The sequence below is a fragment of the Notolepis coatsorum genome (assembly GCF_963971535.1).
Source record: "Notolepis coatsorum genome assembly, chromosome: 14".
Lineage (NCBI taxonomy): Eukaryota > Metazoa > Chordata > Actinopteri > Aulopiformes > Paralepididae > Notolepis > Notolepis coatsorum.
Genome location: NC_140178.1, coordinates 25936230 through 25950287, shown reverse-complemented (window position 1 = coordinate 25950287; position 14058 = coordinate 25936230). Strand labels below are relative to the sequence as shown.

The window sequence follows — 14058 nt, the reverse complement described above, 5'->3', positions numbered from 1 at the left end:
TATAGCACTTTTATCCAAAGCGCTTTACGAACGCAACCTCAGTCAACCTCAGTATTCTTGTGTAACCTTGGTCTGTGGTGGTGAGGCATGCATATTGAGTATCCTAATGCAGTGTACAGGGTGGTAGTCAGGGAGACGCAGTCACCCCTGATCATTGTAGGCTTGATGTGAGACGACCAGAGGACTTACACAGAGTGGCCTTTGAGGACAAATTCCACATTTACAATAGACAAGGTTTATCTCAAACCATCCATTCACAATAGACAAGGTTTATCTCAAATCATCCATTCACAATAGACACGGTTTATCTCAAATCATCCATTCACAATAGACAATGTTTATCTCAAATCATCCATTCACAATAGACAATGTTTATCTCAAATCATCCATTCACAACGGACAAGGTTTATCTATATCCGTATTCCATCCCCCAACCTCCTTCCAGCTAATTAAATCTACAGTATATGGTGCCGTCAAAGGCTAAAAAGAGCCTTGTAAAATATGGACAAATGAGGAGAACATAATTTTTATTGCAGGCGCGGGGCGAGTAACATTACTGTCAGCAATTTCCAAACCCTCCAGAAACCACAGCCGGGAGTTCATTTCTGATAACTGTGCCTTCTAATCACAGAATTAGCTGTGCAAATTAACAGAGAAAGAAATGTCAGGGAAGGATAACCTTAGCTAAGCAGTTAATTAACTAAACAGTACTTGAGGGTATGGGGAATGTGTCAAGGTGGTCAGTGTCATTGTATGAGTTTCTCAGAGCCTTTGATGAAGGGCTTGGTCCTAGCTTGGTGCCTCTAAATAATAATAATATTAATATATTATTTTAATATTAATAGCACCTTTCATACAATAATTGCTGCTGCTTCACAGCAGTAAAATAGACATAGAATGAGCATAAAATAGACAGAATAAAAGCAATGCAGAGAATAAGAGAAAAGGGTAAAAGCAATGTTGACAATAACAATACAAATACATAGAACATAATCAACAATCAAATTGAAACAAATATACTCACACAGTTTAAAACCTGAGTCTTTATCCCCTGTTAGATGCTCACACAGTTTAAAACGTTAGGCTACAATCATTCTTCCCTGTTTGATACCCACACAGTTTAAAACCTGACAGTCTTTCTTCCCTGTTTGATACCCACACAGTTTAAAACCTCACAGTCTTTATTCCTGTTTGATACCTACACATTTTAAAACCTGACAGTCCGTCCTCCTGTTTGTTACCCAGCCAGTTTAGAACTTGACAGTCGTTCTAACCTGTTTGATACTTAAAAATATCAGAGAAGAGAATAATTCCGATGTCGTTCCGCTCTCTGCAGTTTCAAAAGCCACAGGAGCAGTATCCACCATTCCGTTTTGGTACGGTCCCAAATGGCAGCACGGAGAGGAACATAAGGAGCAACTACCCCGAGATGCACGCCCACATGGTGCGATACAACCAGAGGGGAGTGGAGGATGCCCTCAACAGCCTCAAAACATCGTAGGGTGCCAAATAATACAGTACAAACATTCAGTATCATTATGACTATCAAGTCAGCGAAGTAACAACGTATTATCGAGAATTAGTACTGTTTGCTTAGGCATCACACTGTAGTTAAATGTTTATCATTCAAGGTCAAATGGAGGCATTCAATAGCACAATGGATATTGTCTGTTTCTGAAACTATTCCTTTCTTTCTTTCCCCTCATAGGAAATTGGATGCCTTCATCTACGACGCTGCTGTGCTCAACTACATGGCTGGAAAGGACGAGGGCTGCAAGCTGGTGACCATCGGCAGTGGGAAGGTGTTCGCCACCACTGGCTATGGCATCGCCCTGCAGAAGGATTCGCGCTGGAAACGTCCCATTGACCTGGCCTTGCTACAGTTCCTTGCTGACGGTAAATTCTTCATACTGTATACGGTGATGAAGAAATCATCTCTGTGTTCCCTCACTCTGTGTAGCTTAATGTTCCCCTTGGCCCATTGTTCCTGAGTTGTTTGTCACCTTGTGTTAAGGTATGGGAACATTGGACTGAGGGAATATTGGGCTAAGCAAAGATAGGGCCTTAAATGAAGTTGAAGGAATATTGGGTTGAGGGAACAGTGGGCAGAGGAATCACTGGACTGAAGAAACAGTGGGCTGAGGGAACCTTAGGTTGAGAGAACATTGGGCTGAGGGGACCTTAGGTTGAGAGAACATTGGGCTGAGGGGACCTTAGGTTGAGAGAACATTGGGCTGAGGGGACATTGGGATGAGAGAACATTGGGATGCGGGAACCTTAGGTTGAGAGAGAACATTGGGCTGAGGGGACCTTAGGTTGAGAGAACATTGGGCTGAGGGAACCTTAGCTTGAGAGAACAGTGGGCTGAGGGAACCTTAGCTTGAGAGAACATTGGGCTGAGGGAACATTGGGATGAGGGAACCTTAGGTTGAGAGAGAACATTGGGCTGAGGGAACCTTAGGTTGAGAAAACATTGGGCTGAGGGAACCTTAGCTTGAGAGAACATTGGGCTGAGGGAACATTGGGATGAGGGAACCTTAGGTTGAGAGAACATGGGGCTGAGAACAGTAGGCTGAGGGAACATGGGGCTGAGAACAGTAGGCTGAGGGAACATGGGGCTGAGAACAGTAGGCTAAGGGAACAAGGGGCTGAAAGAACATTGTGCTGAGGGAACAAGGGGCTGAAAGAACATTGTGCTGAGGGAACAAGGGGCTGAGAGAACATTGCACTGAGGGAACAAGGGGCTGAGGGAATATTAGAGGTGATCCTGTGAATGTTTGAAATATTAAACCCAGACAGGAGTATAAAATAGATGGTGCACATAATGAAACTAAGTGTTCATATTAAGAAATGGAACATTACACCATGGATCAAGGCACACATACATCAAATAAAGCATGGGATGAGTTCGACATAGACTAGACTGAACTGCTGAGTCAGATGATAAAGGGGTCACATAAGGGTGGCATACACCCAAATAATTACAAGAGAGCAGGAAGCCCATTCCAGGTGTAGACAATCTCGTATATCATCAGATAGAATGTTAAGAACCGAAAGTTCTGCTGATGGTGTAACAATGGCTACTGTAACAATGGTGTAACAATGCAGTGAGGTTTTGGTGCGATTTGCCTAGTTTTGGAGACATCTGCCATAGAGATGTCTGCCGTCACTCCGATACAATGGGGCTGAATGGAACTCAAATCACCAAAAATAATACGTTTGAAAAATGCAAAAAGAAAAAGATGTCTCTTTCCAGAAATCATGACCCGGTTACTCAAGATCACAGACCTTGTTGTGAGCAGTTTCATGTACAGTAGGAACTATTTTCTACTGAAGTAAAACCCCATTAATTATTATCGTGGGCGTAGTTCGGTAGAAAATAGTTCCTACATGAGACTGTTCATAACAAGGTTTATCTTCTGTGGTTTATCTTGAGTATCTTGAGATACATTGCTTTAATTGCTTTTTTTGCTTTAATTGCTTACATTTTTGGAATGCGTTGAGAGCCACGACCCGAGTGCTATTCAACTCCATTGCACTGGAGTGACGGCAGACATCTCCAAAACTAGGCAAATCACATATAAGCTATCTGGATGGATGGATAGATAGCACTCTGGGTAGGGGGAAAAATATGTTATTTTGAATTTTGGGGGAAATGCCCCTTTAACACCCTCTAAGACTATCTATATATATAACCGACTATAGCATGGTTGTAGTGACTGCATTGCTAGGGAACAGCTTGGGTTGACCCAAGTTTACTTCCTGGTTAGCTATTGATATTAGCAAACACCACAACAGAAAAATGTTCTGTCTTTTCGGTCCACTTTAGGACGTTTATGTTGTAAAGTTGAAAAACCTGTCTCTACCTACAGGTGACACACAGAGACTCCAGACGGTCTGGCTCACTGGGATCTGCCGTAACGAGAAGAAAGAGGTGATGAGCAGCAAGCTGGACATAGACAACATGGCGGGCGTCTTCTACATGCTGCTGGTGGCCATGGGGCTCAGCCTGCTAGTGTTCTCCTGGGAGCACCTCCTCTACTGGAAGCTACGACACAAGCTAGTACACAAGTCGGAACGCCTGGACTTCCTGCTCGCCATCAGTAGAGTAAGTTGTCCTTAGTTCTCGCCCCTCTTGGTTCGGCAAAGGTCGTACAATAAATGCGTGATTTTAGAGGGTGTGCGTCTTGCCATTTACATAGGGGAGTTTAAGTTTCACGTTTTGTTTTATTTGTGACATATAAGGTACATGTAGATTATAGTGAAATGTTTGTTTCTGTATGAGCCTCCTGGGATTGTGTTTCATACAGTAAAAAAAGTGAAAGAGTAAAGACCAAACACAAAATATGAATGCACAAAAATGCAAAATGCAAAAAAAAATGCTAAAACGAGGTAGATATAGATATAATGAGATATACAGTAGTAAGGTAGTTCTGTTCCGTTAGGGGCTCTGCTTGGCATCACTACTGCACTCCCTCACGTACGTGCATGCGTACTGAATAAAATTCCACAAAATATACCTTTAATACCAGTATTAGTCTGACCACACCCCTCATCAGCTTACCTTCATAAGCAGGTGTGTGGTCACCTGCTCTCCTCCTTCTCGCTTTCACCACAAGGAAGTGCCTCGGTAGTACCCCACTTGACGTGTTGTTAGTTGAAAAGAGTTGTGACTGGTTTACATTGTGCTTAATCTTTTCTTCTCTCACATCTGTTGTACAAGAAAAGGTTGGGTCATAATGTATTCCGCGGAGAGTAGACCCGCTAGACCTACTCTTCACCACCGGTTCTCCATTCCCGCCTCCGTCGTGCGCCTCGGTGCTGGGCTGTTGCCACTCTCGTGGTTGCCGACCCAGCCCGGGAGACTGCCGGTGGATAGTTTTCCTCACCGAAGAGCCGAGGGTTCGGTGCCGTCGCTCCGGCGATGGCCTGATCTCGACTCTGGTTCCTCTGGTTCTGGGGAATCGCCCGTTGGTGAACGGGGGGTTGTTTTGGAGCCAGAGGATTTGCGACGCAAACTTTTCGCGTCTGCTCGCTCGCGTCGCAAGATGGTGGCGTGCAGACGCGAACGGCCTGGGTTCTGGGAGCTGCTGGAGACCAGCGAAGATGCGTCCGGCTCGGGATTTCCAATGGAGACTGAGGACTTCATGGACGAGGCGGACGGATTTTTGTATGAGGGCCCCGTGGAGGAGAGTATTCCTCCTCAGGAGACCCCGGAGGGGGGGGAAATGGCTCCATGGGGCGCCCTGTTCGAGGATGTCGAGGAACCACCTTGGCCTCATCGGCAGGATGCCCTACTGTCGGCCACATCGGATTGTGGCTCCTTGACCAGTCGCAGCCTGCTGTATGTGAGGGATGCGGGGTCGGTGGAGGAAGGTTCGCAGGGGGAACTGCGGGCCTTGTTTCCCGAGCTCATGGCGGTAGCCGCCACCGCAAACGGTGTGCCGCTGCCGCTGCCATTGCCTGCACCTGTCCCTGATGACCTCATCGGCCATCCCTGGCAGCGTCCCCCAGTGAGAGGGGTGGACGTTGTCTACCCATTTTTCCCATCGATGGGGGCCTATGTTCGTCGGGGTCAGGCGGTGACCAACATCATGGGACTAACTCCTACCTACATACCAGTTACGCGGGTAGCAGGGTTGGTCAAAGGTATGGGGGAGGGCGTGCCTCGGCTTGACAGTCCGATGGCCGCGCTCCTCTGTCCGGATATGGTGTGGGAACCACTATGCAAGCCGGTCCTCCAGGGGAAATCGGCTAGGCGATTGGCTTATTGGGGTGACCAGTCATTTATCGCTGGTACACAATCGCTGGCTGTGGCGTCTAACATCGCCCACCTGGCTAGATTTGTATCAGGGATAATGACGGGCGGCACGGATCTGACCGAGGTGATACTGCGATCAGATCACCCAGGCTGCGGGAGCTGTCCTGCATCTTTCCCAGGTGCTGGCCATAGCCATGGGGAAAGTGCGCGCCCTGGCCACCCTGGGCCAGCGTCACCTTTGGCTGGAGCAGGCCCGTGTGCCAGAGAAGAAGAGAGCTCCTCTTCTGACGGCCGCCCTCTCCGACGCTGGCCTGTTCGGGAAGGCCCTGCGGTTGATGACCTCAACATGCAGAGAGATGGCAGAGGAGAGATCCATCCTCCAACCCCATTTTCCGCCTCCCGTTCTTGCCGGTGGAGGCAGAAGGCTTCCGCGACGTCGAGCTGTCTCCGTCGCCGCTACCACTGCCTCCGCCGCCGCTGCTGGCCCTGCCAAGAGGGCCAGGGGACGAAACGGCGCTTCTGCCACCGCCGGCCCATCCCAGACCGGAGGAGACGGTAGGGAACGTCGTGTCCAGCAGACTGTAACCTACCGTCCCTCCGGGGCTCCCCGGGGTGGCAAGACTCGAGCGGCGCGAGGTGGCAGACGCCGTTAGGAGTGACTTTTTCCCCTCTGTGTCCCCTCTCCTACACCCTCCCCGGCCCCTCTATGATTTTGTGCCTTGACACTATTTAGTTATTAAATAAAAAAAGTTCCCCGATGGAGGGGGACTGTGTTTTGGCCGAACAAACTGTGTGTTTCTTCAAACAAATCATATGGTGGGGTTGTGTATATATGAATCTGCCCTTTTTTACGTTGTGGGGTGAGTTGTGTTGTGTTACGAGGTTAAGCAAGGTCTGCAACGTACACTCGGTAATAGGTTCTATTTAGCTTGATGCTCCACATGCAGTTAGAACTGGTGTTATTCCATTGCTTTAACTAAGTATATGTGTTTTCACAATGCTGTGTTGTTAGTTGCAGTAATACTCGTACGCACACATTTCACGGCCTAGCCGTTTACTCTCGTTCAGCGTTTTTTCCTATGTATGACATAGGCAACGGGTATAGGATTCACGCACAGGCGACTTGTGTTTTGTTGTAAAACCTTTTACACTTTTTGTGGGTAGCGGGCATTGTATTAGCTTCGCTATGCTTTGCTTTCTACCGGAGGTTTTTCAAGATGGCTACGGTTGTTTTTCTGTGTGTAGGGATAAAGGGTGTGTTTTCGGGAGGGGGTGTCGGATAAACCCCTCCTTTCCCACTTGATTGGTTTAGGGGATTTTTGATCTCTTCTGCTGAGCCAGTCAGGGCCAGGCCAGTGCTTGGCAGGGGGGGGGGGGGGGGGGGGGGGGGGGAGGGGTATTCTACCGACTCCTGTTACATGACAGGATCCGGTAGGTTTTCCCCGCCCGTTGTAGCGTTGTTGCTATGGCGACGCCTTCCATGAGCTGGTGTCTTAAAGATGTCGAGGTTGGGCGCAGGGCTCACAGTCCTGCTGCGCCCGGTTTATGTGTCAAACTTGAGTCAATTGGTCACGTGTCTCACAGTTTACATATCTTTTTCTTGACCATAGTCTCATGTGGGAAGGTGTTTCTGGGAGGGTCTGGTCTTACACTCTGATTAAAAGGAGTGACTGGATTGAAATCATGTGAAAAACAGGGTTTTTACTCCCAGCTGTGCAGTTGGGTCATACGGGTGATGCCTTTTCTTTATTTTTATAAAGAGTTGAATGTGTCTTGATGGATTGGAAATGAGGGTCCCTGATGGAAACAAGACTAACGTCTTTCTCAGGTCTGCCTCCCCTTAACCTATTGTGTGTATTGCCGTACTGGGTTGTACCCTTTCTGCAGTCTGTTGGGTACATTTTTTCATTCATTCATTCATGGAGTTGATTGCATCTCGCCCCTCTTGTCGTTTCCCTGGGCGTCTTGGGGATTCAATATGATGGTCTAAACGGCCTATTGTTGATGTGGGTATGTCCAAACGCACACATAGTGCTAGCTCAGGATGTGCTTTTTGGGCCATTGGCTGACTAGCGCGCCTTGATTGCTTGGGTGAAACAGCGTTTTTATGGAGCAATTGGGATGGGGGTTTTTCCTCTTCCGACACCCTGTGTGGTTGTCGATGGGTTCCCGTTCATGTCAGGGGATGATGACGGAATGGGTCTGGACATATGGGGAAGGGTCTCACGCCCTAGGGGTGGGCCACCGGGCGCGGTTCATACCGACACGTCTGGGTGGCGCCTTATTTTTTATGTTGGGAACAACACGCATATCTGCCCCTTCTCCTGGGGTTGGCAGGTCGGCATGATTAGGGCACGGGACTGGTTCTGGTCGCGCTGGTCCAGATCAGTTGCACCCGTTGTCCGCTGGGGATGCAGATCTGCTGTTCTGGTACCCTGAGGGACTTGGGGTTTTTTCAGGGGGAAAAATGCTAGGTCGGTCCGGGTGTCACAGGGTTGAGCGTTATGGGACCCTTGTTAGGTGCGTTGTATTCTGCACTGTCGTAATGGCTTACGGCCGTGCCGACCTGTACGCGCCCGATCTCGTCGGATCTCGACTGCTGTGCGGGTTGGTCTTGGTTGGTACTTGGTTGGGTGACCTCCTGGGAATACCGAGTGCGGGGTGCTGGGGCTGGTCTTCCATTTTTACGCTCTTCTCTTGCGCTTGGCGCTGAGGGGCCTGTTGGGGTGGTTTTAACCTCCTCGGGGGACCCTGTGCCCCCCGTATCACCGGGCCCGGTCCGGGGTAATGCTCGTTGACCCGTAGGCCCGGGATAGCCCTGTTGGAAACCGGAACGCGGGCTGCGGCGGTGCCGCAGGTGTGTTTTGGGGTTTCTTTCCTGAGGGGTTATGGGACCAACCATTGCATGGGGTAATGCCTGGGTGGTTGGTTCTCTGGTGTGTTGCTGCAGTGTCAACTCCCGGTTCTCCGGTTGAGGGTGCCCCTGCACGTTCATGACGTCTGCCGATCGTATGGGCTTTTTCTGTGGGCAGCTGTCAGGGGCCGAGTGGTCTAAGGATCCCACTTCTGACATGCTGTTTAAAGGCTTGGTTATGCGACAACGCCAGCATACGCCCCTTCCGCCGGGGCGGCTGTTTTCAGCTGTCCTTTCTGGCGCCTGCCTCGTCCGCAGTTTCCAGGCTTGGGTTGACAGCCTGTTGCCTGGTCTTTTTCCCCGGTGCACTGCCTGCTTCCGTTGGTTAACTCTTGTGTGTTATGACCATGCTGTCTGCCTGTTGCAGGGCCTGTGTTCCAGGCGGTGTGCTGTTGGGGAGGACAGGGCCCGCTCGGCTGAGGGGCCTTTGTCCGAATACGCTGGCGATGTGGGGGGCGGGGTCACTAGGTGCCCACCTGGTGGGGTCTTGATGCTGGCATCATGGACTTCTCCGGGCCCCCATTCCAGGGAGTCCAGTCCTTTTGGTGGGTCTGGGTCTTCCTTTGCGCTCTGCTGCTACGGCCTTGCCACGGGGTTGGGTTTGCCCTTGATCCCGTGATTCTGGGGCGGTGACGAGGTTGTTTCCTACGTTCGTTCCCGGGTGGCATGCGGGTTGTGCGTGGGTGTAGTCGTGGGGTCAAGCCACGGTCTGCTCACCCTGTGCGTTGGGTTGCTTGAGTGCCTCTTCGCACGGTCGGGTCCGTCGCCCTCCCGTGAAGCCCCTAATAGGGGGGATGCCCTCCATTAGGGGGGGTCGGGGGGGCTCGGCCCTCCCTGTTCTGATGGTTGTGGGGGGCTGTCAGCGGGGTGTATTTGTCAGCCAGCGGCTCCGCTTGGCCTCCCTTTGTGCAGTAGTGATGCCAAGCAGAGCCCCTAACGGAACAGAACGTTAGGTTATGGCTATAACCAAGTTCTGTTAGTTAGGGGTGACGCTTGGCATCAGACGGCCGCTGCAGCCCTTGACCTCACCTTGTGGTGAAAGCTTGGGTAGGAGGAGAGCAGGTGACCACACACCTGCTTATGAAGGTAAGCTGATGAGGGGTGTGGTCAGACTAATACTGGTATTAAAGGTATATTTTGTGGAATTTTATTCAGTACGCGTGCACGTACGCGAGGGAGTGCAGTAGTGATGCCAAGCGTCACCCCTAACTAACAGAACTTGGTTATAGCCATAACCTAACGATAACGTAGATATAATACGTTGTGTGCCTGAGACGTACTGTACGTGTTTGTTTATGCAGCAAGAATAAAAATTACCAACAATGCACCGTGAGGACCACATCTGTACTTCAAATCACGGTATTCATGCAATTGTGTGACTAGAGTTACACAAAATTATTATTTTATTCAAGTATCAGGAATTTTGTGTGACGCACATACTGTCAACCTATCCATCACAGTATATAAGTTGCAGGTTTGCGAGTCGTCACATCCAAGTAGTTTCCCCCGCGGGGACGTTTCAAAACAACCGGCTACTTACTTTCAAATAACGTTCAATTGTCAATGCCTCCTTTTTGAGTTAGCTTAAAAAACACAACGAACCACAAATTATTTCAAGAACACTATAAATGAAATCGATAATAAAAACAAAATGGATAGAAAAGCAATAAAGCGACTTTATGGAGACACCCTGAAATGCCGTGATGGTCGTGATCCTCCCGGAATTGAATTTAAATCGGCCCATTAACACGTATTTATCTGTGTGTTGACGGCGGCAAGGTGGGATTAAGTATTCCAGACCGAGCGCCCATTTGAAAGTAAAATAAAGCTGGGTAGAATAAAAATTGTGAAACTAATATAGCAAACACATGGTCAGCAACTCATCCATTTATGCATGGGATTGAGCTGTTTTGAATATCAAGCCATGCATACAAACATTTGGAAAATACAACAGATTGCGAGATAGTCCGTGTTGAACAATGCTGAGACTAATTCTGTTGTGGTATTTCCTCCGTGTAATTGTCTTCGCTTCATTTGCCAGGCGAGTTAATAGAATTTTGATTTGCTCAAAGTGAATAAAATAACGAGAGCATTACCATAACCAAAGTTATTACCAGAAAACAATGCAGAAACATAATTAATACCCGTGGGATTTCGTTGTATCAACATCGTGGGCTCCTATTAGTATGCAACAGGGTTTTTAGACAGATCCTAATTCATCCTTTTCTTCCTGCAGGGCATATACAGCTGTTTCAACGGCGTCGAGGAAAGCGATCGCAACGGGAACATGCAGAACCCCGACGTCACCACCAACTACACACAGGCCAACATGCTCAAGATGCTGAAGACGGCCAAGGACATCGTGTCCTCGGCCAGAGTGGAGAACTCCTTGGACAACGCCACCAAGACCATAGAGAACTGGAGCAGGCGAGGGGCCGACAATGTGCGCGTTGGCCTCCCGCCGCGGGGGGTCACCATGGACATGGTCCACGGACGCCTGCCCTACATCTCCAGCATCATGGACAACCACTCGCCCTACCCTCAGCAGGCCCTCACGCCCACCTCCTTCCCCATCCAGTACGACACCTCCAGCCAGGCCATGATGCGGCCCCTCCCGCTCCGATACACCCTGCCGGCCCGCAGCAACCAGCATGTCCTGGAGCGGACTCTTCCCATCTCCAGCCTCAGCAGCCCCCACATTGCCATGAGAGACCCCACCACCCCTGGTTCCTCCAACCCCCACCACAGCAGCAGGCTGTATGTGGAGAACCCAACCCGGCACCCGACCTCCCCCTATCTCCCTTACAGGGAGTTCCAGGTGCCGGATTACTACGTGGAGCACAAGGGACCGCTGGGGAGAAAGTACAGCTACCCCCCGGATTGTGTCGGCCGGAAAAAGAGGTCTCATAGTTATGTGTTTGATCCCCAAGACCCCAGAGTGAGGAATGAATACGATGAGCCCACAGCTTGTCTGGCTGAGCTGAGGGCCAACCACCTCCTCAACAACCACGCCCCCGGTGCCGCAGCTATGGCCTGTGCTGCAGGGCACTACCCTACTGCCAGCGCCAGCTGCAACTCTTGCATGAAGCCCTACCTGGACCCTGAAATGGATGACGTGCCCCTCCTGGGCAAAGACAAAGTGAACCGCCGCGCCTCCTTCCTCAAAGCCACGTGGGGCAACGACAGGGTCCGCCAGGTGGACGAGACCAAGCCCTCCACCTCGACATCCCCCTCCAACCGCGTAGACATGCGCGACTTGTTCCCCCGCGTGGTCATGGCCAACCCCAAGCATCACAAGCTGTACGGGAGCCTGGGTAACAACCTGTCCTGCTACCCCCTGGCCGCCGAGCCTGCCTACCTGGACCCGGCTCACATGGGCTCCTACCCCTACAAGCAGAAGCTCAAGTACTCCCAGTCCACCAGGTTGCCCTCATACAGGGAGGCCATCTTCAGGAACGCCGCCGCCCTGCGCCGCTCCTCCTCCACCGTGGTGCACAGACACTACTCCACCTACCTGAACTCTTACACAGACCTGCCCGTCTACATGGGGCCGCTGGCGCAGGGGCCGGCGCAGTACTACGACAGGTCAAAGGACATGTGCAACTTGTACCCATGTGCCAGCCGCTGCCCGGACAATGCGGCCCTGGTGCCCCGCATGGGGGACAGGCAGGTGCTGTACCCGAACAACATGTTTGGGGCCTACGACGGTGTGGGACGGTCGCGGTCGCGGGAAGAGCTGGCACAGGGGAGCCGGGACCGGAGGCAGGTTTTGGTGGCGCGCAGAGTCAACAGTCCCTATGTGCCAAAACCCTGGGGCAGGGTATCCAGTCTGGAGTCTGAGGTCTGAGCCCCCCCCCCATCCGTACAGGACCTCCATCAGGCTGTTGTTAAGACTATACGCCCCTCTCTAAGGAGGGAGTTGCCCTGAGGACGCTCCCTCAGCCTTTTGGGTCAAGCTAAAATTTTAACTCAATACCAATGGTGGACTTGAGAGTGTTCGCTCTCAGTAATCAGTGCAATAATATATTTGGCAGCAGGTGGAGGGGGGGGGGGGAGGACACTGGCGAGCAAATTACTGCTGGGACTTTGTTAGTCAATCTTAATATGCTAAAAAGAAAAAAAATTAATGAAGAAAAGGCAATGTTGAATAGTATTTAATACCTTCAAATTTAACCTGATTGTTATTTAAAGAATTTTTAAATGCCGTCTTGCTATGTGAGAGAGTTCTGGGAGACAATATACTGTAGCCTTTCACTATTTAAACATTTCTTTCTTTCTTTAATGTCTTCATTTTGAAACCATTTCGGTATCTTTTCCATTTCAATTTAGAGATGAATTAAACAAAATGAACAATGTTGTGATCAAACCACGGAAATGTCTTCCATGACTTTAGTATAAGTCCAGGATATAAGGGTGCTCTGTTTGTGTGTGAGACTTTCTGCTCCGGTGGGCACTGATGTAACAGGCGGATTGAATTAAAGATGTCTTTTCCTCCTGTGATCGATGTCATTTGGTCCACCTGGTCTACCCCGATAGTAAAACGTGGCACGGTTTCCCATCGAGTTAGCTCCCACTTCCCAGTCGGAAGCGACAGTTGTGATTGGAGGATCGGGAAAAGAGGGTGGGGTTTGAGATAATTTGGGTTAATTATACTAGAACATGGTTTCCTAAACTCTTCAAGTCAGGCACCACAATGAGAGTATTTTTTCTTCTCATCGTGGGGCCCAGGCTCATTGAAACATATCACAAACATACTTATCGACACCCACCAGAAGAAGGCCTGTGGCCCATGTTGGGACCTGAGCCATAGGTTAAGAAACCAGGTACTATAGAGGAAATGTACCACTTGAGAGTATCTGGTTCTTGTAACATTAGCGAACACAAGGTCTAATGCTTAGTAGCGTTAAGATCTTTGATCGTGTGTGCTATCAGTTTGGTAGCTAATGACTATAGTGCTAACTCTAACGGTCCAAGCAAACATTATAACTAAGATGGACATTGTGTTAGATACGTTGAACTCTGCGGTTGACCAGGAAGACAGAATGATGTCAAACATGGGGGAGGCATCTCTGACGTTATTGTCCATTGACTGGGATTTTAAAAAGGGAAAAAAAAGATATATCTATCATATGTATTTCCATTGTTACTCTACTCTTTAATAAAGAATGAGGCCCCAGGGGCCTTTTGGAATCATCTTCTCTGTCCTTTAATCTCAGTTTAATGCAAAACATCATCTTCTCTCAGTTTAATGCAAAACAGATGCTGTCAGAGCATATCCATGTAGTAGCAGCTTATATTGTTTGTGTTCCATTGTACAAACATGTAATCACTTCTTACAGGGATTTATTGTGGTGGCATTACACCAAGATAAAAAAGAAAGCAT

General features: G+C 49.5%; 1 protein-coding gene across 1 annotated transcript in view; it reads left to right on the top strand.

Annotated features, from left to right (window-relative positions):
- The window catches only part of grin2ca (glutamate receptor, ionotropic, N-methyl D-aspartate 2Ca), a gene marked incomplete at both ends in the record, with an annotated part of 105332 nt that extends 92810 nt beyond the window's left edge, over nucleotides 1-12522 (top strand). Inside the window, 4 exon segments of the mRNA XM_084329496.1 lie at nucleotides 1337-1497; nucleotides 1709-1896; nucleotides 3873-4108; nucleotides 10912-12522. Coding sequence (XP_084185622.1) covers nucleotides 1337-1497; nucleotides 1709-1896; nucleotides 3873-4108; nucleotides 10912-12522 — 2196 coding nt within the window.
- Between the last annotated feature and the right edge of the window lie 1536 nt (nucleotides 12523-14058).